The sequence below is a fragment of the Symphalangus syndactylus genome, chromosome 7, assembly GCF_028878055.3.
Source record: "Symphalangus syndactylus isolate Jambi chromosome 7, NHGRI_mSymSyn1-v2.1_pri, whole genome shotgun sequence".
Lineage (NCBI taxonomy): Eukaryota > Metazoa > Chordata > Mammalia > Primates > Hylobatidae > Symphalangus > Symphalangus syndactylus.
In genome coordinates this window covers 139699880-139725925 of record NC_072429.2, presented here as the reverse complement: position 1 = coordinate 139725925, position 26046 = coordinate 139699880, and the positions used below count along the sequence as shown (strand labels likewise).

The 26046-nt window shown below is 40.2% G+C and overlaps 1 protein-coding gene across 14 annotated transcripts in view; it reads left to right on the top strand.

Moving 5' to 3' along the window:
- The window catches only part of PTK2 (protein tyrosine kinase 2), a 345258-nt gene that overhangs the window by 212940 nt on the left and 106272 nt on the right, over window positions 1-26046 (top strand). For 7 of the 14 annotated variants that reach the window (XM_063643575.1, XM_055287368.1, XM_055287364.1 and 4 more), the window contains one exon: window positions 1394-1446. In XM_063643575.1, coding sequence (XP_063499645.1) covers window positions 1394-1446 — 53 coding nt within the window. Of the gene's footprint in view, window positions 1-1393; window positions 1447-20186; window positions 20271-21395; window positions 21414-26046 lie in introns of all 14 variants that reach the window. The other 7 variants (XM_055287367.1, XM_055287365.1, XM_055287362.1 and 4 more) reach the window with 2 other exon arrangements.

The following is a 26046-nucleotide window of genomic DNA, read 5'->3' as shown; positions in this document are numbered from 1 at the left end:
AGGGAAAACCCCAGTGTTTTGGCAACAGAACAAGGAAGGAAATGATGTAATTTACTGATTTAAAATGTGTGTCCTCTGACTGCCCAGTAAATATAGTTCAAAGATAAGTTGTGATAAATCATGTAGCTGCAATGGAAGAGAAAGTAATGAGTTGTTAGAAAACAACTTTGATTAAATTTTTATACTAAAGATATAAAATTTCAAATATTTGGAGAATTCTGTAAAAGGAACACAAGTCTATGGCTGTTTGCTGTGATTATTATAGAGACTATACAGTTTCACATTAAATGGTTGTAGTGCTTCAAAATGATGTACAAGTTGAGCATTTCTAATCTGGAACTTCAAAGTTCAAAATGCTCCAAAATTGGAAACTTTTTGAGGACCAACATGTTGCAGCAAGTGGAAACTTCCACACCTGACCTCATGTGACCTCATGTGTAACAGGTTGCAGTCAAATATTTGTTTCGTGCACAAAGTTATTTAAAATATTGTATGAAATTACTTTCGGGTTACATATATAAGGTGTATATGAAACATAAACAGATTTCACGTTTAGACTTGGGTCCTATCCCTAGATTCCTTATTATGTATGTGCAGACATTCCAAAATCCAAAAAATCTGAAATTTTAAGCACTCTTGTTCCAAGTATTGTAGATAAGAGATATTCAACCTATACTGTTTTAAGTGTCAGTATTTCATCTGGAAAAGGTTTTCTTTTATAAAAAGACCAGGTAACTTTGACATCTAAAGACTGTGGCTCCTTTTTTCCCTGTGTTTTGTGCTTTCCAAAAATTTTTTACTAATTTTTTAAATGGCACCAAGACTTTCCGCCAAAATTTTATTTTTTGTGGGTAAATACGTAAAACTAGTGTTAAACCATTTCATGAAGCAAGTAGCAAGATACATTGAAATTACTTTTTTAAGTATGTAGGTAATAGTACATATTAATGTATTTCTTGATAATTTTTTACATGCCATAAATTTAAGAAGGACCAGTCATACTGTAGTATTTCATATTATGTTTTAGAGAGCAAAATCCACTTCCAGGTGTATGGTTTTTTCTCATAACTTTGGGGCAATCTGTGTAGCATTTAAATTTACATTTTTATTTAACCCGTTCATACCAGATTAAATTGTGTTGCATTGTTTTAAATTATTGTCAAGAGTATCTTTCTCATAACAGTTGAACATTCCTTCAGTTGTGTATTTTAATTTCTGATCTTTAAAGCATTAAAGCAGCCTGGCTATTTTAATAATAGAATCCAATTTTTAAAGAAATCACGTATCTAAAATTTTGTCTTCCTCATCCAAGGCAGTTCCCTACTTGATGAGGCCGAGTTGCGGGGTCCTGGGGAAATTGCAGGGCTTACAGCTTCGCTCTTGTCTGTCACAGGTTGGCCAACAGCGAAAAGCAAGGCATGCGAACACACGCCGTCTCTGTGTCAGGTAAGGGGCTCTAGGTAGCAGACCTTGAAAAGCACTGTCATGGGGTAAGACGATCATAGATGTCTATTTTTAGTATAATTGCTTCATTCTAGTATAGCTTATGAAAATAAGCATTCTCGCTATCCAAATTTGCATAATTTTACCATCATTAAATAGTTTTAAGTATGGCTTATAGGTTGTTTTTTTTTTTTAGATGGGACATAGGTAAAAATGCCAGATCACTCAGCAAGTTATATAGAATTCCAAATTATTTTTGGGTTTTAATAGCATGTTAATCATATCCAGAATGAAGTTGCCATTATACTTTATCTTTGCAATTCAGTAAAATATACTTTGCATGTTTATTTTTTGAAGTTCAGGAAATGTGAAACATTTTAAAACAATTTTTGTCTTTCACAATATGGTGTTTGAATATTGCTTTTTAAAAAATATAGTTAAGATACTGTCATGAGCATTGTCTTAACTATGTGCTGGTGCAGTTAAGTGTGTTGTACTTTCCTTGGTATGTTTCAAAATAGATATGCCTTTTTTCCCATTTAAAAATGTGGGAAATAAAGGAAAGGGGGAGGATGAGAAAGCATCTTCTATGGGCCCATTTGATATCTTAAAATACATATACCATCTGTATATGCACATATATACATACATAACCATATACACACATATATAACTTGTTCTTATATATGTGCATACATATATGTTACATTTCTGAAATAATAGTTTCCTTTTAACTTTAGCATCTCACTTAGAAAAGACCCAATTCCTGTTTATTCTGAATCAGTTTTTTTTGAGACAGAGTCTCACTCTGTCACCCAGGCTGGAGTGCAGTGGCACGATTTCAGCTCACTGCAACCTCTGCCTCCCAGGTTCAAGCAATTCCCCTGCCTCAGCCTCCCAAGTAGCTGGGATTACAGGCGCCCACCACCACTTTTGTATTTTTAGTAGAGACAGGGTTTTGCCATATTGGCCAGGCTGGTCTCAAACTCCTGACCTCATGATCCGCCTGCCTCGGCCTCCCAAAGTGCCGGGATTATAAGTGTGAGCCACTGGGCCTGGCTTCCTTGTTTGTTTTTTTTTAATTGTGCACAAATGTCCCATAAGCCCTTCCTCAAGAAGTATTTTTGCTTGTATTTGTACACTTGGCAAAGATACTCAATAAAGGTGAATGATGTGTTATACTGTCAAAGTACTACTGCTTGAGAAATCATTGCTCACTTCCTAATTAAGTAGAGAGAAGGTTGGAATGCTAGAGCTGGTCTTAATGGAAGCTTCGGGGTTGCCAGCATGTCCTCAGGTAAACAGGTAATCATCCTTATAAGCTTAATCGTGACTTCATGGAGTAGTCCTAGTTTCCAGTAGTGACACTGGGGCGTTAAACAGCACTCAGCATTTGCATTTGTTCAGTCTGTAGTGGGTACAGAGAACTGGCAAACTTGCCAGGCCCTCACGGAGTTTGTAATCTAGTCGGAGAGAGAAAGACCACCACACATGCTACAGTCATAGGAGTTTGGAGGAGGGAGCAACTGCTGGGCATCAAAGGATGTTCTGCAGGATGTTCTGTAGAGTAGGTGAGATTTGAGCAGGGCTTTGAATAACTCACAGGCCCTTTGGTCCATCTTCTTGCCAAACTGTAAAGCAGCTTTTGGGATGAGCCCGGGGGACTGCCCTTTTGGTGCTTGCCACACACTGTCTCCACAGTCTCCCCAGGCTTGATCAAGAGAGAAGGGAAGTGTTCCATTATGTTAATAAGGACTATTCCTGGCATCTGTCTTTGGGTAACGAAGTAATGAAATATAATAAAATAGGCCCCAGCAGTACCTTCAAATCTTGTTCCTCCTATTTTACTAATCTCTTTTAATCATTACTCTCCATTCAAGGTTTAAACCTCAGGTGTGTCTTTTAGCAGCTGGTCATCACCAAACTTGGATTTTACTTCTTCCAGCCAACCCCACTTTATGATCTCAGTGCTTTCATCCTATTTCAGAACCCCATTAAGAAGAATAAAGTTAGCTGGCATTTATGAGTACTGTGGTCCAGGCTCAGATTTAAGTTCTGTGTGCTTGTACGTGTTATCATCTCATTTAGTCCTTACAACAAACCTATAAGATAGTTTTCTTATTGTATAGCTGAGGAGGCTATGTCTCAGAGAGGTTAAATAATTTGTCCAAGGTTACACGGCTGCTAAAATCTGGAGTCATTATTCAAACTCTAATGTCTGGCTTTAACACCCACCTGAATTACTTGTGATCCTGCTTTCATCGTTTCTTCCTGGGTATTCCTTAACTAGGAGTTCATACTTCAGTACCTTCTCCATGTTAGTTCTTAGATTGCTACCATGTTGATTTAAATAGGCAGTTCTCTGGTCAGAAACTTTTAGTAATAATTTAGTATCCATCAGATGAAGTTTGGGCTCCTCAGCTTAGCCCTCCAAGACCTTTCATTATCTGCCCACCACCCACCTTTCCGGTCCTCCCTCACCTCCTCATCTACATTATTTTTTAGCCAAAAAAAGTTGGTGGCTGTGCCTCTCCTTATCTCTGTTGTTCTGCTTGAGCTGTTCCATCCAGACTTGCTCTTTTCATCATTACATATAAAAATAGTTTCACTTTCACAGTTAGTGATACTTCGATATATGACTATCACTTAGGTGATTTACAGATCTAAGCAAAGAATAATTGGTGTCCAGTGGATATTTAATGACATGGCATTGATTGATTGGAGTCTTGTTTGTCCTTAGTCATTCCACCTACTACTTGCTTACTTAGGTGGAACCAGACAAACAAGTGTGGTGTATTTCTTTTCTTTTCTTGCCTGCCGGCCCTCCCTCCCTCCCTCCCTTCCTTCCTTCCTCCCTTCCTTCCTCCCTTCCTTCTTTCCTTCCATCATCCTGACATTCAATGGTGTGATATGTTTCTATCTTCCACAAAAACTATAAAACCTAAAAACTAATCAGCCTAGCTGGCCAGGAACCAGTACATTGCACTCAGGCCCAAAGCTGGTAATTCACATTTCTAGGGACATCTTTGTTAAGCTGATACCTAGAAAAACAGTAATATTACTAAATCCGAGGGTTATTTCTTACTGCCAACCTGGAAACACTGTACTGTGTGGGATGTAGTGCTGACACACCAAGGTAGAGGCCCTCCTGCTCCTGGATCCTTGTGAAATTCTGCACGTGCTTCTCCACAGTGAGCCTGTTCAGTGTCTAGGGTAGTGGAGTGAGGTTGCAATCAACTGTATGCCAGCTGCAATTACTTGTTTTTCTGTCATACGATACCTCATTTAACCCCTAACAAGCCCTACGGGATTGAAGAGACCTCAGTTTTACATTTCTGTTTTACATTAATCCGGCCAACAGATAGTTCTTGAGTGCCTGCAGCATGCCAAGCACTGTTCTAGATACTGGAGTCTACTAGAAAACGAAGCCACATCCCTCCCTTTATGGAGTTTACATTCTTGTGAAAGAGTCAAACCGTAGATAGTGAATTAAAATAAAGCAGGTAAATTGAGAGCAACAGGAAAGTTATTTAAAATTGTGGTCTGTGTGACAATAAACCTGCACATGTATTAACTCGTGTGGGATTGTAAAGCCCTTCATAAATGTTAAATATTATTTAATCCCACAGTGGCCTTGCAAGGTATTTATTATCTCTCCATTTCACAGATACGAAGAATTAAATTCAGAAAGGTAAACAAACTTGTTCAGTGTCACACAGCTTGAAAATGATGGCACTAGGATTGGAACTCAGGTCATTATTACCCTCTAGGCTCTATTGCCTGTCATGAGCAATTTGAGAGAGTTTGCTCCCCTGTACTGATGAACTGTTACACTCCCAAATGTCGATGAAGATGGAGAGTCTTCGTGGGATTTGTCTGGCTCTCCCATTTTTCTTCACGACCAAAGAGTTCTTACCTGACCCAAGTCTGGGTTCACATGTCAGTACCTCATAGAAACCTTTCCTGAGTACTTAAGAAGATCTGGACTTCCTCCTCAGAGCTCTATAGAGCACTGTACATTTCTCTCATGCATAGTCCTAAACTAGATGTCATTGTGTTTTAGAAACCATCTTGTCCACAAAACCATGAACCCATTGCATGTAAAGACATGTTCTGTTTATCTCTTTATTGTCTGGGATATAAGTTTTGTAATTGTTTTTAAATAAATCCATGAATTCCTGAGTAAGGTATGGAGATGTGCTGGGTCTTAGAGGAATGCATTCTGGGTAGCGGGAACAGACAGCAGAAAGGCAGGGATATTTGGAGTGACCAGTGTCACTGGGGCTCTGAAGGGATTACCTGTAAGCTTGTCACTGTAAATTGTTCTTGATTTTTTCCTAGGAATCATTGTAAATGGTTCTAGATTCCTTCCTAGGAGATGTTGGGCAAGGGAAGAGAGGATAACCAACAGAAAAAGTGAGGATCTAGATAACTTTAGGACAGTTTGCAGCTCTTTGTGGGTCTCTCTTGTTGGCAAATACAGCAGTATCCTTACATTCTGGAGGGAAGATACCAGGTACTTTTTCATATTTCGTTGAAAAATAAAGGTAGTTACTGGATCACCTTCAGTAAGATTGCAATGACAGTTGATGTTGAATATATGAACAGTGTATCTTTGAAATTCACACAGTATTTCTCTATAAAAATAAGTGTAATATTAGCAGAGATTTACAAAAATATCTAACAGAACAACATGTGTCCCTGCCTGTATTGTTCTGAAACCTAAAGAAGTCTTTTTTTAAGCCTAATTGTTAAGTTACAAGGAAACTTGTTCTTGTTGTGGAGCTCAGGTACAACTTAGAACATATCTGAAAGTCAAGTGCTGCAGTCTGTCGTAAGGGACCTGTAAGTATGCTGAAAGAGGAGGCGTGGCCTCTATGGGGAGGGAGTGCTTAACCAATGGTTGTGTGGGTTAAAATTACCCTAGAAATCAGATATTTCCAAATCAGTGAGTAAAGCTGTATTTTACGTATTTTGAAGGTATAAACTTGGGATTTTTGTTGGGTTGATTATTGTGTTTAGGTTTTTTTTTCTTTTTCTTTTCTAAATTAACCAAGCCCTTGATCAAGCAGTAAAACCTTAATTATGACCAGAAGTACAAGATAACACATGATAGTAATACCATTGCATTATGCACATGGCTCTTGTTACATGTTTGGATTACACATATGGCACTAGAGATGATAATACAAGTTTTATCATTTGTATCTCTGTCATGTAAACCAGTGCAGTGATCTTTTTCAAATGCTTGGTTTGATCGTCTCTAAGCCCTTCATGCTAAAGGACAATTATACTACTTTGTGATACTTTTTTTTTTTCCCACTCTGTCACCCAGGCTGGAATGCAGTGGCGTGATCGTGGCTCACTGCAACCTCCGCCTCCCAGGTTTAAGCCTCCTGCCTCAGCCTACCGAGTAGCTGGGACTACAGTTGTGCACCACCACACCTAGCTAGTTTTTGTACTTTTAGTAGAGATGGGGTTTCACGATGTTGGCCAGGCTGGTCTTGAAGTCTTGACCTCAGGTAATCCACCCACCTCAGCCTCCCAAAGTGCTGGAATTAAAATTAGTCGTGAGCCACCACGCCTGGCCCTTTGTGATACTTTTTCAGTATTTGTTGCAATTTAAATAAATTTTTAATTTTCAAACAGTTTATTTTGGTTCAGTTGTTTATCATGCAGCATAATTTCCTTTATTCAAGATGAGTTTTAGGTTTTTCAGGTTAGTGACTGGAAATTATTCCGAACTATTAAAACATTTAATGACATAATGTTATTTGTATTTTGTATTAAGCTGCTTCATTACAAATTCTAAAACAGCTCACTTGTATATGCAAAGGTGGTTTGTAAACTGTAAAGTTCTACAAAATATAAGGTGGTATATAGTCTATAATAATTACCGCATTTTATCTCTTTCTGTGTGGTCTCTGATACACTAGATTTGTTACCTATTCATGACTATGCCACTTATAAATGCAGGTAGATATTTACATATGCATGTGGCTTAGAGATCATGCCTGGCCCATCCACAGGCATCATTTTGTTTAAACCTCATGAGAGTCTTCGTAATATTTTCACTTTACACGTAAAGAAATTAAGACACTCGGAGCTGAAGTGGTTTGGCCAAGTTCACATAGCTGGTAAGTAATAGCCTGATGGAAATCTTGATCTTGGACTAGAAGGTTTGTTCTCTTTACGTTAGACCATATTGACTCATTTCTTTCTTTTTTCTGGAGACATGGTCTCCCTCTGTCACCCAGGCTGGATTGCAGTGGCTTGATCTCAGCTCACTGCAGCCTCAACCTCCTGGGCTCAAGTGATCCTCCTGCCTTAGCCTCCCAAGTAGGTGGGACTACAGGTGTGCACCACTATGCCTGGCAAATTTTTATATTTTTTTGTAGAGACGGGGGTCTCCCTATGTTGCCCAGGCTGGTCTCAAACTCCTGGGCTCAAGCGATCCGCCTGCCTCTGCCTCCGAAAGTGCTGGGATTACAGGTGTGAGCCACCGCACCTAGCCTATGTTTACTCATTTCTAAAGCTTGATGATATAAATGTGTGGAAGGGAATGTGTGGAAGAGTTTGCGTGTGATTCCATTAAGGTTTTTCCCCCCCATTTATTAGGAATAGGATAGTACTGACTCAGTTCCAACTCTCAGAAGTGTGCCCTGTATTCAAGTTTGAAAAAGGTTCTTCTGTCTAGTTTTACACTCTAGTTTCAATTTTGATAATGCTGTGGGTTTCCAAGGTAGTCTCTGTTGCTGAAAGCTTGATTTACATGCTAGCTTTTAGGAATTAAAAGGGGAAAGAAAAGAAAAGAAAAAAAAACCTTGCCCTAATTTTAGAGCATTGTCACCTGTTATATAAGTAGTTCATTTTTTTCCCTACCAAATCCACGGGACACTGAAAAAATTAAAAAATAACACTAAATTTAGGCCAGGCACAGTGCCTCACGCCTGTAGTCCTAGCACTTTGGAAGGCCAAGGCAGGCAGATTGCTTGAGCCCAAGAGTTTGAGACCAGCCTGGGCAACATGGTGAAACCCTGTCTCGACAAACTGTAGCCAGGCGTGGAGGCTTGTGCCCATAGTCCCAGCTACTCAGAAGGCTGAGGTAGGAGGATCTCTTGACCCTGGGATTTGGAGGTTGCAGTGAGCTGAGGTCACCCCACTGTACTCCATCCTGGGTGACAAAGAGAGGACGCTGTCCCCCCCCCAAAAAAAATTGTAAAAGATAAATTCATTTTTGTAAATTATATGCTTTGTGACATAATTTAATCAAATTAATGCTACTAATAATTTTTATGTGCACAAAGTAGTAGGTATTGAATGTTATTGACCTGTTCCTAGTACCTGACTCACTGGAAATTATTCTGGTTTCAACAGTCATGAATAGTTTGTAGTCAGTCTGGTATTAGGAGAGACTCCAAACCACTGAGAAGCATACAGTTGTCACTGACTTCTTACAGATAGACTGGCTGATCGTGTTGTGCATGAATAAGGAAGTGAATAATCAAAATAGCCCAGCCGTGCTGCCTTCTTTCCCATAGCCCTCCCTCTCCCACCATAACATCATTTGAACTCTCTTTTCCACTATTGAGATTTGAGTGTTCTTCTTAGTGATACCCTTTATTCTATGGGTTCTAAAGCACTTGAAAAGAATACTTGGAGGTCATGTAGGTTTTGAAATATCAACATCGTATGTTGTAAAGTAGTATCCTGAAAAAGGACCCAGAACCACTCCTTCACCCTTGAGTTGAACTTCTCGTCTCAGCTGCAGGCAGTGCAGACAGTGCAGGCAGTGCAGACAGTGCAGACAGAAACTCACAGACCTCCCTGGCAAGGGGTAGCCTGAGGCACTTTCAAATTTTTAAAAAGGCCAAATGAAAAGCTGAGCGATAATGAGTACAACAAAAATTTAAAGTGGATTTTGTTTTTATAAACTCTTTCCAGCCCACAGAAATCCAGCTCAGTCTTATAAATTTTGTTTCCAGAGGAGAGTATTCCCATCTTCTCCCAAGCAGCCTCCACGCTAGAAAGGGGAAAAAAAATACATGAGAGTATTAGAAACAAAAATGTATTTTTGTCTTTATAAAATAAATGCTTCACAGTTGGCAGTGTTGGGTATACTTGGCTTATGAACCATCTTGATCCTTTGTCAAAACTTATTAACAATAATTAATAAACTTCTCAATCTTTTTAAAAAAATATATTATTAAAACACAAAAAGCCCAAGTATCATCATCTTACCAAATATAAAATAAATATTGCTAACATCAAAAGGCCCAGTTATTTTTTTCTTTGCAGAAAATAATTTTAAAGGGAATGCTTGAAAGTTTAAAATATAAATTCTAGAGTTTGACCTCAAGTCTTCCCCCACCCCATTTGTAGCTTGTAGCTATATAATTGTGGATTGAAATCAAACTGCATGAGTCAAGACAAAATCTTGTTGATGCTTTTACAAAGAGGAGACCATGGAAATGAACAAATATTAAGTACCTACTCTGCTTTTGAATTTTGAGTTTTTAAAGCTTTTTATGGAAAATTTCAAGCATATACAGAAAAGAGAGAATAGAATTGTATCATGATTTTTCGTATCATCATCCAGATTCAGCAACTAAAAACTTCTGGACAATTTTATTTCACCTCTGCTTCCGTCCACTTACATACACACATAATCCCTGTTGGTTATTCTAAAGCAAATCTAAGGCATATTTCACCTGTAACTATTCCTAAAAGATGAGACTCTTTTTTTTACAAAACATTATCAGCTATCCAGTCAGTGTTCAAATGTCCCTGATTGTCCCATTTTCGTATGTGGTTTCGTCTAAACAAGAATCAGACAAGAAGTACTTTGTGAATTTGCTTGCAACATCTCCTGTATGTGTCAGCTAGACCTTGTTGATTGTTTGTTACTAGTTGCAATTAATCTGTTGAAGAAATTGTGTCCCTTGTCCTATTCTCATATTCTGGATTAGGCTGATTACATCTCTATGATGCTGTTTTGTTTAACCTATTCTTTTCTGACCCCTTTATTTCCCATAGCTGCTTGTTAGAATCTAGAGAAGTTTGATCCAGTTTGGGCTTGATTCCCGCCCCCCCCCCCACCCCACCCCCCCCAACAAGAATACTTCGTAGGTGATGTACATCTGGTTGTTCTTTGTGATGTTAAGACTAATCAATGGGTTTAGGTCCCATCACTCTCTGATCCATACATGAGAACGTTCCCATGAGCATTTCACATAATAGTTTTAGCAGCTGTTGACATTAATGCTTAGATTTCATCAGAGGCCACAAAATGGCACCCTGTGAATCCTGTCATTTCTTCTCCCTTTGTTTAGCTGGAATGCTTCTAGAGACAGCTTTCCCTCACCAGCTGCTTCATTACCCTCGGGAGCAGGCTTCTCCTGGGAAGACAGGAAAACTGCCTTTTTCTTTTCCTTTATTTACCAGTTTTTAAAATAATAAATTTTACCTTGCTAGTCAGATGTCATTCTTTGAGATTTTCTTTTTAAAATATCAGTATGAATTTGTGTGTTTTTCACATTGTTGGGATAGGAGGTTCCCCCATGACCACCCCAGGTTGGATGATTACTGGGAAACCTGTTTGCTGGAACACAGAGTTCAGGTACTGTTCAGCTTTGTCAGCACCACACCCTCATGCCCAAGGAGAAGAATAGAATTGAGAGGTATGGTCAAAGGAAAATATCGCATTATGTAACTAGAAATAAAAAGGAAAATGCTGATCCAGTTGGACTAATCTTGTTATGCTCTTTATCCCTATTCATACCCGTTCCTCCAGAAGCCCCAGACTCCCTTGTTGCTCGCATACCCTCTGCATACTCCGTGTTTTGTCTTTATTGCTCGGTTTCCCCCAACTTCTAAAACACTACACCTCTGTCTTCTGGGACTTCTCTATATATTCGTCTTTGTCGCCTTCCTCTAACTAAAACTCTGGAGGGCACTGATACCCCTTGGTGCCTCTGTAACCCTACTGATGATGTCTGAGAACCGTGGTAACACCAGGACTGGAGATGAGGTAAGGATGCCTTGATTCTCGTTGCCCCTTCCAGACTACTCTCCCTCAAAAACACCAGCTTTGAATCTCACATATCAGAACAAGGCTGTCCTATGTTCCTCAAAGTTCTGAGCACCCAGTTCACTGTCACTTCTCCAGCATCCCCCATCGTAGTTTGGGAGGATTTCAGTATTCATGGTAGGCAATTCTTCCAGCATGTCTTTTTTTTTTTTTTTTTTCTTTTTTTTTCTTTTTTTCTCCCCCCATCGCCCAGGCTGGAATGCAGTGGCGTGATCTCGGCTCACTGCAACCTCCGCCTCCCGGTTTCAAGCAATTCTCCTGCCTCAGCCTCCCGGGTAGCTAAGATTACAGGTGCGCACCACCACACTCAGCTAATTTTTTATATTTTTAGTAGCGACGGAGTTTCACCATGTTGGCCAGGCTGGTCTCAAACTCCTGACCTCAGGTGATCTGCCTGCCTTGGCCTCCCAAAGTGCTGGGATTACAGGTGTGACCCACTGTGCCCAGCCCCAGCACCTCTTCTCTCCATTCTTCCAATGGTGCTGTATGCTATTTCTTGTTCCTGTGGGGCCTACACTTTATCTACAACTATAACTTTCCTCTAATTTCAATTTTAAGAAAACTCTCTGACCACCACCTCCAATTTTTCTAGCTTGTTCCTTGATCCCATCCCCATTCTGCTGTCTACATCACACTTTTTTGTCTTCTCTGGTTTCTTAACAAGCCTAAAACCCCTGATCAATAATTGTGTCCTTCCCTGGCCTACATCCCCATCATCTCTGCCCTACTCGTTTGTTTGTTTTTAACTCACTTGGCAGAAACACTGCCAAGTTAAAGCCAGCTCGTTCTGTCCCATGTCTGCTGTAGCACAACTGAACCTTAAGGCGAATAGCACAACCACATTGCTTTGGTCTTACTTTCAATTCCATCTCACAGCCACTTTGAACCTTTCCTTAAACCTCCAGCATTTGCCAGCCGTAAGTGCTACCTGCCTTGATCTCACAATAGATGACTTGTCCTCACCCAATTAGATCTACTACTTTTTTTGAGACAGAGCCTCTCTCTGTCGCCCAGGCTGGAGTGCAGTGGTGCGGTCTTGGCTTACTGCAATCTCTGCTTCCCAGGTTCAAGCAATTCTTGTGCCTTAGCCACCTGAGTAGCTGGAACTGCAGATGCCTGGCTAATTTTTGTATTTTCGGTAGAGACAGTATTTCCCCATGTTAGCTGGTCTCAAACTCCTGGCCTCAAGTGGTACATGTGTCTCAGCCTCCCAAAGTGCTGGGATTACAGGCATGAGCCACCAGACCCAGCCCAATTAAGTCTAATTTATTACCAGTCTACCCTCTGTCACTTGTTACCTGGTCAGGAATTTTCCCTGCTCTACTACTATTAGTTTTTTTTCCCAGCGTACAGCAAGCCAGTCATTGTGGCAACAGGTTTTGCCAAAGGGAAAAGATCTCATTCCCAAGGCTGCCGTGTGAGGAGATGAGAGAACAAATGTCAAATATGCCTCTCCAAAGATGAAGTTTTAGGGATATTTATGGGATAGAGGAGCAGGGCAGTTGAAGGCATGGGAAAAAGTGATTGGGTATAAGGAAAAGTGAGTTAATAAGTGATCTGCACACACATAGTCAGGCTTCCTGACTCTTCATAGAATGCATGTTCAGAAAATGGTAGCATTACCATGATCTGAGGGAAGAGTTTTTAGCTCTCTGATGTCATATGGTCATCTCTCCTGCATTGGCATAAGCCCATTTGAAGGATCAGTGGCCTCAAGCTGTTTGAGCGGGACAAGAGCTGCCCCCTACTTCCTGAAAAACAAAGCACCCATTACTGCAGTGACCTACAGGAAGCTAGTGGGAGTTTAGTTATGGATTGTCTGGCTATTTGACTTGCTAGTGGGAGTTTTTAGATCTAAGCAAGTAAAAGCAACTGATATCATTTGGATATTTGTCCCTGCCCAAATCTCATGTTGAAATGTAATCCCCAGTTTTGGAGGTGGGGGCCTTGTGGATGGTGCTTGAATCATGAGGCAGATCCCTTATGAATGGCTTGGGCCATTCCTTTGGTGATGAGTGAGCTCTGGCTCTGAGTTCACATTAGAACTGGTCCTTTAAAGTATGTGGCTTTTCCCCACCCCACCCCTTGCTCTTGCTTTTGCTGTGTGATGTGCCTGCTCCCTCTTCACCTTCTGCCATGATTGTAAGCTTCCTGAGGCCTCCCCAGAAGCCAAAAAGATGTCAGCACCATGCTTTCCATAAAGCTGGCAGAACTGTGAGCCAATTAAAACGTCTTTTCTTTATAAATTACCCAGTCTCCGGTATTTCTTGATAGCAATACAATAACGGCCTAACACAGCAAACAAGGCAGGTTAAGTTTGGCAGGCTTATAATCAGGTTAGCTCTGGTTTCATTAGCACATCACCCACTGTGGTTTCCCCACCTTAGTAGCCCCCTTCTGACATCACTGGTCCCCTTATGATAGAACTCTTTATGTGAGTTATTGTGATTCAGTGTTGCTTCTTATTGAAATTGCCCTACTTTTGCTTCCAGAATACCATATTCTTCCTACATCACTCCTTATTATTCAACACTTCACTGCCTGAGGATCCCAGGGCTCAGTTCTTCTGACACTTTTTTGTGTCAGCCACAGTCATGCCCTTGGGGATCTCGTTGTGTTTCATGACTTAATTATGCTGCTGACTCTCAGATTGTTATCTTAGTTTTTCAGACTTCTTTCTTGAACTCCAGACCCCTGTGGCCACTACGTTCTCACCATGTGGAATCTGATGTCTCATAAGCATTTCAGACTTAATATACTCGAAAGGAACTGATATTCACGCCAAGCCTGCTTCTCTCCCCTTCTCCACTCACTAAATGGCACTGCTTTCCTTCTGGCTGGTCAGATCATCCTTGGGGTTATTCTTGATGCTATTCTTTGTTTTCTTCTCCCATATCCAATCTATTGACAAATCCAAATTGCTCCTGGAAATAAACTCTATACTTATATTAGTTTTACCTAAGTTTTTTCCTTTAAGGTTTACACTGGGAATATATTTAGAAGACCGAATCATAGATTGAAGTTGTCCTATATAGGTACTCTGATTAGCAGCAATTACAAGTGGATTTGTAAAGGAAAAAAGAACAGACAGTTCTTAAATTGTTTACCAAGAATTTGCATTAAAATAATATAAGTATTGGCCAGGCATGGTGGCTCACACCTGTAATGCCAACTCTTTGAGAGGCTGAGGCGGGCGGATCACCTGAGGTCAGAAGTTCCAGACCAGCCTGGCCAACATGGTGAAACCTGTCTCTATTAAAAATACAAAAATTAACCAGGTGTGGTGGCAGATGCCTGTAATCCCAGCCAGTCAGGAGGCTTAGGCACGAGAATCGCTTGAACCTGGAAGGCGGAGGTTATTGTAAGCCAAGATCATGCCACTGCCCTCCAGCCTGGATGGACACAGCAAGACTCTCTCAATGATAATAATAATAAACTATTGATTGTCCATTGTTCTTTATATCACAGATTCCAGGAACGTGAAGATAATATTTTAATGGTTTAGGTGCAGGGGTGGAAGATGCCCTTAAAAATGGTAATTTCCTTTATAGGTATAAATTTCCCTGACAGAGAATTTCAAAATAGGCAGCTAAGTGTCAGAAAGTTGTATTTTGGAGACTGATTTATTTTGATAGGTGTCCTTTTCAACTTAGCTTGTTTTTTAATTAGATTACTGACTTCAAGTTGGAGCCCTTTAATGAATTGGGCAAATAAAGCATTTGCAGTTTTCAGGGCCTAGTATTTAAATATTTGAAAAGCAGGCATAGCTGGAAGGCCCAGAATAAAAATCAAGCGCCTGGTATGGTGGCTCACAGCTATAATCCCAGCACTTTGGGAGGCTGAGGCAGGCAGACTTCTTGAGCCCAGGAGTTAGAGACCAGCATGGGCAACATAGCAAAACCCTGTCTTAAAGGAAATCAAGGACCCCACTTTTTTTTTTTTTTTTAAGTCTGGGTTGCGCTCCGTTGCCCAGACTGGAGTGCAGTGGCGTGATCTTGGCTCACTGCAACCTCCGTCTCCCGGGCTCAAACAGTCCTCACACCTCACCCTCCCAAGTAGCTGTGACTACAAGCACATACCACCACGCCTGACTAGCTTTTGTATTTTTTGTAAAGACAGTATTTTGCCGTGTTTCCCAGGCTGGTCTCCAACTCCAGAGCTCAGGTGATCCGCCCACCTCTGCCTTCCCAAGTGCTGGGATTACAGGCATGAGCCACCATGCCTGGTTCCCACTTTTACATTGAATCCTGGTTCCCCCAAAAGAGGGAAATACCATGGTGTTACCTGAAAGGGGTTCTGATCCAGACCCCAAGAGAGGGTTCTTGGCTCTGGCTGAAGAAAGAAGTTGAGGCAAATCCATAGGGTAAAATGAAAGCAAGTTTATTAAGAAAGCAAAGGAATAAAAGAATGGCTACTCCATAGGCAGAGCAGCAATGTGGGCTGCTGGACTAAGGATACTTACAGTTATTTCTTGATTATATGCTAAACAAGGGGTGAATTATTCATGAGTTTTCTGGGAAAGAGGTGGGCAATTCCCAGAACTGAGGGTTCCTCCCCTTTTTAGACCATACAAAGTAACTTCCTGACCTTGCCATGGCATTTGTAAACTGTCATGGCATTGGTGGGAGTGTCTTTTAGCATGCTAATGCATTATAATTAGCATATAGTAAGCAGTGAGGATGACTAGAGGTCGCTTTTGTCACCATCTTGGTTTTGGTGGGTTTTGGCCAGCATCTTTACCACAAGCTGTTTTATCAGCAAGGTATTTATTATGACTTGTATCTTCTATCAACCTCCTGTCTCATCCTGTGACTTAGAACTCCTGACCTCTTGGGAACGCAGCCCAGTAGGTCTCAGTCTTATTTTACCAAGCCCCTATTCAAGATGGAGTTGTTCTGCGTCAGATGCCTCTGACAGTAGGACCAGGCTACACAATGTTCCACAGTGTTCCATGCTGCAGAGACACTCCTGCGATGCTGATGGGTGACCCAACACCAATCAGCCCATTCTGCCATCTTCCATAGGAGTCTTACCCCTTGGTGGTCAGTGTTTCCTTAGCCTCCAAGTGTTCAAACTGTGCTTTTCTTATCTAAACGTGTAGAGAAATAAGTCGCCCTCTGCAGTTATAACCATTCACTGTGACCACTATCAGCCACTCCAAAACTGCAGCTTTTGCTGGTGACTTGCCAAGTGATCACACATTGCCACACATACAAAGTTCAAGTTGTCCCTCACAGTATGGAGTACTCTCTGTCCCCAAAAGCCAAAGAGAACAAGTAACTCAGTAAAAAAGAGTGCAGAGAATGAGAAGAGTGACATTGTCTGTCATTTTTCAAAGGCTTCCTGAGAGCCTTCTAAAAGGGAATAGGTGGGATTCCAATAAGCTAGTTGAGACTGAGGTAAATCTGAACCCGCGTAATCACATAGAAAGTTGGACTGATGAGAAAGGAAAAGTTGCTCAGAGCAGCCTGAGGTATGTGTATATGAGGTCTGCAAAATTTATCAGTCCCAGAAAGGCAGGAGTACGGGGCTTCAGTCATGCCCTCCTCACCCCTATCCTGCACCCAGGCCCGGAGCAATTGTTGAAAGGCATTTTTTTCTTGACTAGTGGCCTTACCCATTATCTTCACATTCCTAGAATTTGTGAAACAGTGTAGGAACTCTCTTTTCCTTTAGAAGGAAACATTAATATTCTGAATGACTCTTGACATCATTCAGAATAAAAGCCAGTGCCCTTACCATGAGCTAAGAGGTCTTAGACACTCTGGTACCTCACTGAGTGCATCTCAGTGCCACCTCCCCCTTCCCACTCCCAATTCTTCATCCGCTTCACCTGACCTCCCTGCTGCTCCTCAGCACGTGCTCACACTGACCTCTGCAGAGCCAAGGCCTGTGTGTCTGCTGCACTGGCCTCCCCTGATGTGTGCATGGCCCTTGCCCTCTCCTCCTGGAAGTCTTTGCAGATGACTCCCTCCATAATCACCATATTTAAAATGGTAGCCCCACCTGAAAATATTCCTTCTTCTGCTGGTTTTTCCCTAGCACTTACATGTTGACATGCCATATAATTTACTTATTTTATCTTCCTTCTCCCTTACTAGAGCGCAAGCTCAATAATTTGAAAGTTTGGGTTTCTATTTTGTTCACCGTTGTAACTCCAGCATCTAAATGGTATGCCTAGTTTATGGCAGGTGTTCAATAATTAAAATGATTATCTTGAATACAATAAAAGTCCTAATCCTTTTTTTGTTTTTATGATGTGTGATAATATTCTTGGTATTACTCAAAAAGAGTTGTACTTTTTTAGACAGTTCACTTTTTAAGTTAGTATAGAGAATATTCAGTCCAGTTTAGAAATGAGCAGTAGAAAAGTAAGAAGAGCTAGCACTTGTTAGAGTGGTCGCTCTGTTCTAGGTGCCCAGAGAATCCCATGGAATCCTTTCCCAACCTCCTTAATAGAGGTAGCTTCTGTTATAACCCAATTTTACAAATAAGAAAACTAAGCAACAGAAGTTGGGCAGTGTATCCAAGATCAGAATGAGTAATTGAGCCAGTATTTGAATCCAAACTGTCTGGCTCCAGAGCTAGTGTTCCATGTATCTTTTATTTTTCTGTAACTTTACGCTTGGAGCATGGTTGTAAGAATAGTAACGTGATGTCTCATATGTTCTTTCCTCCATATCACTATGTTTATATTTTGGCTCACTTGCTTTATCACTCCATAGGTTTTTTTGCTGTTGTTGTTAGTTTGTTTCCTTCAACCATGTGAAAACAAGTTACAGACATGGTGCCGCTTATAAACATTTCAGTGTGTGTTTAAGACCAAAGGTATCACCTTATATGATGAGAGTATAATTATCAAAATCAGGAAATTTAATACTGAAGAAATGCTCTTATCCACAGTCCAAATTACTTCATGCCAATAATGTTCCGTATCACTATTGCTTCCTGATCTTTCCCTTCCCCAGCCCCCAGTGCAAAATCCATCCCGCATCACACAGTCCGTCCAGTTGTCAGGCCCATCTTGGCGAGACAAGGTCTCCCTCTGTCACCAGACAGGAGTTCAGAGGCTCTGCTTCTGTGGTCCAGGCTCTACCTCCTGGCTCCAGCAGTCCTCCCAACTCAGCCTCCTCAATAGCTGGGGCCGCAGGTGCGTGACACCACACCTGGCTAATTTTTGAATTTTTTTGTAGCGACAGGGTCTTGCTATGTTACACAGGCTGGCAGGCCCATCCTCTTAACCGAGAGACCAGTTTATGCTTTCCTCTAGGGCCATCATATGCAAAGTCCAGAAATTTAGTGTGTGTAAAGGTAGCTTTTCAAGTCAAGCAATAAGATGAAATCGTCAGTAAATGTTATTTGGATCAGCCGGGTGCGGTGGCTCATGCCTGTAATCACAACACTTTGGGAGGCCAATGTGGGCGGATCACCTGAGGTCAGGAGTTTGAGACCAACCTGGCCAACATGGTGAAACCCTGACTCTACTAAAAAAAAATACAAAAATTAGCTGGGCTTGGTAGCAGGTGCCTGTAATCCCAGCTACTCGGGGGCGGGGGGGAGGGCTAAAGCAGGAGAATCGCTTGAACCCGGAGGCAGAGGTTGCAGTGAGCCAAGATCACGCCATTGCACTCCAGCTTGGGGGACAAGAGCGAGACTTTGTCTCAGGAAAAAAAAAAAATGTTAATAGGATCAAAGCATACCGTTTGAAAAATAATACTGAAGTGTACATTTCTGTTCTCATTTCTGTTGCTAATATATTGACAATGTCAATAAGATTGTTACCATCTTGATGGGCAAACAGTCCTGACCCTTGTTCGTGGGTCCATACTTCTGATCTTTCTTTATGATACCCTGTGAATATGCAGCTAAATGATGTTACCTGTGTCTGTCATATGTTAATGACTGCTGCATCTTAAAGGGCTACATCCCGGCATCCCTGGCTTTGACTTCACTTTCACACTTGTCCACTATTGCCATTACCATACTGCAATTGCTGCTTATTTTCTCATTTTGCTATATGCTTCTGGAGAGCTGAGATGTGTCTTATTGGTCCAGCTTTTTGACTCTAAAATGAGCTTTGAGTACATGAATGAGTGAGCAAATGAATCAATAATGCTAGTAGAGGTTTTGCAACCTGTGTTTTCAAAGATCCTCATCACCAGTTTTTATGTTAAGGTAATTTATGTAAAGTATATAACTCAAGAGCCGTGAGTGTCTTGGCTAATGATTTGGGGAAAGTTGTTCGTAAAACTCTTTCACAAATGAAGATCTGCTATTTTTCTGCTATGGTTGAATGTTAAATGTTCACAAGAGTCTTGAATTATTTATTGGTCTTTGTTTTTTCTTTTAAATGTTGTCATTTGGAAAAATATCTGAATGTTCAATTGGCTGGTTCTACAGAGCTGGAAGAGTCTTATGTCTTGTTTCTGTATCAAGTGCTAATCTACAGGAAATTAAATTTTAAAATATTAGTATGTTTTTTAAAACTCAAGTCAATCATAGTAAGAATTAAGGCATGCCAATAGTCAAAATAAAAGCATTGCAATTTTGTATCTGTTTTTATAGATAAGCCTTTAAATGTAACAAAAGTTGTCTTTTTTATTGAAATAATTTGTTTCTATTTTTCTCTTTCCCCTCTTGCCTCTTTATAAAGGAGTCAGTCACTGCCAACATAAAGTTAAGAAAGCTAGGCGCTTTCTCCCTTTGGTCTTCTGTTCCCATGATCCTCCTTCTACGGGTACTGCACTCATATTTGCACAGGCTCTCCTATTAACCAGAGCACTCCAGAGAAACTAACTCAAACTTGATGCTTATAGATTATCCTGAACAGATCATAGCTTTATTGAATATTAGTATATGTGCTGTTCATTGTTCAGAAGCAATAAGGGGATTGGGGTGGGGGCAAGGTTTTATGTCTGACTGTTTTTGGGTTACTCTCTTGAATAGAAGATTTTTTGTTTGCCTGTTTGCTGGTTTTTAAATGCATGACAGGGCAAGAAGTCGCTTCTCAGTTTCATTTGTGTTGTTGGAGTGTTTTCCCACAGAGGTCAGCAGGATCACACTTTTTGCATCATGGATTTCCTAATATAGCATGCAACTGAATGAAGGAGAATGGCCAAAGTGACTCCCTAGTTGTCTGCTTTTCATGCTTTGGGGACAGATATTTCGGGCTGCTGCATAGTAGAGGCAGTTATGCCATTTGGAGCATTTTCTAGGAAAGCAAAGATTATTTATAATAATTGACACAGTAATTTCTCCCAACTATTCAAAACAAAATTTCTTCTGTGCAAACTTAAATGGGAACCTTCATTGTCAGCAGAGCTTCAAGTACTGCACTCCCCACAGTTTATAGTAGTGGACCTGGCCTGTGTCTGCCTTGTAATATTTAAATCCCACTGGCTTATTGGAATGGGCTTGCCGAGGGCTTATTCTCTTCTTATCACTAAACGTACAGATTAATGACTAGTTTGTTTGCATTTTTATCTGAGGGGACACAAGTTCCCTTTGAGGAAGGTAGAAACCATTTTTAAAATTTAATTGTAAGAGGCAGTCAAATTAACTTTGCTTAGTGTGGCAGAATCCAGTTTACACTCTGTAATACTTTAGCTGTGTAACTTCATGTAATACATTGACAGCTTTAAACTTGGCATTATGCCCTCAAATTCAAGTAAACATACTACCACTACAGTCTTTCTTTATCTTTTGAATTAAACCCTGGGGGGTAATTTTTTTTTATTTTTCTTACACTTTGGTTTACTTGTCATTTTAATAGTGTTTTCCCCTCTCTTCCCTCTTCTCCTTCCTATGTCTCCCTCCCTCTGTTCCCTACTTCCCTTTCTTTGCATGCCACCTGGATCTGCAGATGAAATTAGTGGGGACGGTAATATTTATTTTCACATTTGTGTTACTGCTATGAGATAATTATTTATGAAAATAAATATAGTTTAGTATTTAATGAAAGGCAAAATGTGCTTTTGATCCAACAGAACCAAGTACAAAATGGTATGCAAAATATTTTAAAAATTGCTTAGGGCTTTGGCATGGAAAGGATAACTATCAATTTCTTAATCACATTTTAGTGGTAAATTTGAGTTGTATGTATTCCTAGTAAATTTTCTAGATTTCATTATTAAAACTTTGAGAGCTCTTAAAAAATGTCAAAAGCAAAATTAGTAACACTTGAAAGCTGTAAATGGTAGAAGTCCATACACTCTGTTTCCCAAGTATAGTATCTGTGTGATAATTCTTAGTTTGGGAATGAGATAGTAGAAAGGAAAGAATGAAAAATGATTTTAAAGACTCACAGAAACTAACGGAATTAGGGAAATATCAGCAATAATGATAATTGGTTTTTCAAATAGTCGATAGCACTTAAGGTAGAAATTTAAAAATTTAAAATCACATTCTATGCCTTACATTTCCCATCTACTTCATATACTGCTTGCATGAAACTTTATCCTCCTTTATACTAAAGGAGTAAGATTTTATAAACTAAAATTAAGAAGGAATTGTATTTTTTTCTCCTGATTAAATGAAAGAATGCTTTTACTGAAGATTTCACTTATGTTCATTTTTGTAATGGGATAGAGATATTGATAACTTGAGTATAACAAGCTAAGCAATTTCAGTAAAAGGTCTTAAAAGTGCGTGTTCTTCACAGGATTTGAAGTCAGATTTGAGCTTCATTTTTAGATTGATTCTGTGATAATAATCAATTAGCAGCTGCAATTCATTGAGAGCTTTCTGCACGTGACACTTTACTGACTTGATTCCTAATTCTCACAGCAGTCATTCAGAATATCACTGGGTATTGTCCTCACTGTTTTGCAGGTGAGGAAAGTGATAATCAGAGGATTAAGAGAGACTCTAAGGCTGCTAGAGGCCAGTGGTCAGGTCTTAGGCTCCAGCCTTGCCCTTTTTCCACTGCCCCATCTAGTCAGCAACTGACTAGCTGAGGGATTACGAGCAAATTGCTTCATCTCTTGGGTCTTCATCTGGGAAAGGTCTCAAGTGGTTGTTGTGAGGATTACTCTGTAAGCATCAAAATTTAGATAAATGTCTGCAAACATTTTTATGTATTTTCCCACCTGTGAATTTCTCAATACTGTGAATTAGCCAGGGCAAGTGTACTTAACCCATTTTACAGGTGAATAAGCTGAGCCTTAAGGATAGTCACTTGGTCTTGGTCAGTAAGGCCCAAATATGGCCCACCTGTTTTGTATGCTACAGTTTCTTGCCTGTGAAATAGGGATGGTGATCATAGTACAACCTCAAAGAATTTTGCTGAGGATTAAATGACAATATATGTAATTATTTACAACAGCATCTAGTATGTGGTAAGCTCCCAATAATATGATTAGTATCAATGTCATTATTAAATATAGAATGCAGACCTAGCTTCATTTGTGCCCAGGCCTTTGAACCTGTTTCCTTTTTTCTTTGTATTTTCCTTATCTTTTGAATTAAACCTTGGGGGGTAATTTTTCCGTTTTCCTTCAACTATGTTACACTAACATGTGGAGGGCCCAGGAAGTTTCAGGCTGGTCTCCAATTTTTTACGGCCCTTGAGTATGTAAAAATACCTATCATATCAGTGTGATACTATCTTACAATCCTAAAAGCCAGGAAAGAAAAGCAAAATACAACCAAATCAATGTCAAGAATTCTTGGGAAGGCTGGGTGCAGTGGCTCCTGCCTGTATTTTCAGCATTCTGGGATTACACTTGAGCCCAGGAGTTCGAGACCAGCGTGGGCAACATGGCAAAACCCCATCTCTACAAAACGTACAAAAAATTAGCAGGCATGGCAGCGCATGCCTGTAGTCCCAGCTATTTGGGAGGCTGAATTGAGAGGATCACTTCAGCCCAGGAGGTGAAGACTGCAGTGAGTCAAGATTGCACCACTGTACTCCACTCTAGGCGACAGAGCAAGAACCTGTCTTCAAAAAAAAGAAAAAAAAAAAAGGAATTCTTAGAAATATGCACCAGATATTGCCACTTGAAAACTTGTATGTAGAAGGTTATAAACTTTTGCAGATCGTGTACCTGCAACATTGTTGATTTTACTCCATGAATTCTCTATTCACATTGCATCATAGTACACACACTGCACCCCAAATATAAGTAATTCCCAGACAGCTTTGATACATCCCCAGAGATTTTACATACAATTCATACAGCCAAAAAAAAAAAAAAGAAATTTACAGGTTTTCTCTTGTGATTGTATAAATTAATTAAAATGTATGCAACATATTTTCCACAGTGTGTGCTAGCCTGATACATATTAGCCTATTTATTTTACTCCTTCACAATTATTTTAGAGGTTGGTATCTCTACTGAGGATTTTATAAAATGAGACAGTCCTTGAAGGACTGCTGTCAAACCAAAAAGATTGGCTGAGAGTATCAGCACACAGGAATCCTAGATCCTCAACTGCCAGGTCCCTTTCAGAGAGTTCTCAGAAGAAGCAAAACAATAAGAGGAGCTACTGTTGCTTGATGATCTGTTATGTGCAGGGCACATCTCAACTTTCTGTTGTGTCTCCTGTAATCCTCGTAACAATGCTGCAAGGTGGATGATGTTATTTTACCCACAAGGGCACAGCTGAAGCATTGCCAGGTGAAGTGACTTTCCAAAGCTCAAGCAGTTTTCCCCAAATGGGCTTGTGTATTTTGTCCCATGTATTGCAGCTCTACCATTCACTTCTGCGCTGCCTCACACAGATTAAATCCTTTGCCTCAGTTTCTTAGGGGTATAGCGTTCCTTTACTGATTGCTGCAGTGCATTCGTTCTTTTGGTTTAGCATGTGTTTCTTGAGGGGCCTTCTCTGTGCTAGGCACTGTTTTAGCTGCTGAGGACACAGTGTTGAGCAAGATACATGAAGGTTCCACTCTGGTGTCTGTTCCATTCTGGAATGGTGGGCATACAGTTCACAGGAAACAAAATTATATCAGGTTGTTATAGGTAATGAGGAAAATGAGTCAGGGAACATGATTAAAAACAGTGGGATGGGGGCAAATTAGTTTGAGGAGAGATCTCTGAATAGGTAGCTAAAACCAGAATTGGCTGTAGGCCAACATAAGCTTTGGTGCATGGTAAAGCCCTCAGTTGGAGGTCACTGTCACTGGTGTTAGCAGCAGCTTTATGCCCTTCTTCATTAAGGCAGTAGACACCTGTCACCTGATAGACTTGGGCTTCTGAACAGGGTTTTAATGAACCTTTGCAGCCATATGAAGCTGTGGTGACAAGTGCAAAACATCTGCTTAGTAACACCATGAGCTATGTGCAGGGTTGTAGAGACTGTTCAGCAGTTTGGGTAACAGGGCAGCTGGGGAAGGGAAGCAAAGGTGCAGAGTTTGAGTGGCTCTCTCTCCCAAAATCCTGCTGCAGCAGGGCCAACACATGTGCTTTACTTCTAAAGGCACGTGCTTTATATGAAAGGAAGCAGTGAGGGTGCTAGGGCTGTTGTGTGGAAAGGCAGCTTTAGTTGCATTCATTTTCTGAGGAGAGCATCACAAGGTTGAGCATGTTAAACTGTGGAATCAAAAGAGAAATGATTGCAAATGGCCATTTGTGTGGGTTCTGTTGCCTTAGCTGTTAGAGTAGATTCCTCCCCTGCTTAGTCTTTTTTGTTGCAAGTGTGTTAGCAGCTTCCTTCCATCCCCAAATTTTCTTTTACAGGGTCTTTTGTTAAGCCATCTTACACAGAAGCAGAGCTATAGGCCTACAGATGCCAATTTACTGTTGTTAGTATTCGCTGAAACAGATTAAGAGGGAGAAATACAGAAATAAAAGAATGTATGATTTGGAGTCTGTTAAAACTTTTTTAATCTTATGAGTATTCTTGTAAATGTATAAGAATAATACAGATTATCTACCTGTCATATAGGACTTAGGAATAGTTTACAAATAATAACTGTCTTAAAGAGAATTGATTTATTGGTGTTATATTCTGCTTCCCCAACTTTTTTTTTTACTGTAACCACTTTTAATGATGATTACATAATAAGAAGTGAATTCTTCCACTTGTAGATTTGATCTCAGTCATTACCAAAGATGTGGAATGATTGATATCCCAGTGACTGTAAACCATATATATTCTCTATTTTCTTTGAATTCTATACCTTTAATATCTGAATGCAGTAATAAGGCGTCACAGAAGAAAGAATTTGTAGCTTTTAGTTTTGTTGGTGTTAAACAAGGATGCTAGGTCAAAATACCAAGATAGAGCTCCTTGGAAATGATGCATCACAAAGTACTGTCCCTGCTTTACTGACTCACAAGAATGGCCCAGCAGTTAAAATCCTTATACATGGAGTAGCTGAAGATTTTCCTTTTTCCAGAAAGAGAAAAAAGACAAGGCTGAAGTGATTTTTTCAGTATAGTTGTTACCCACATGAGTGACTGTTTTCTTCATGGGCATTTTTAAATTTCCCATTAATACAGTGGTGGACTTTTAAGTTGGTGTATTACCCAAAAAGAGTAGGTAGATACATTGGAACTTCTTGACATGAT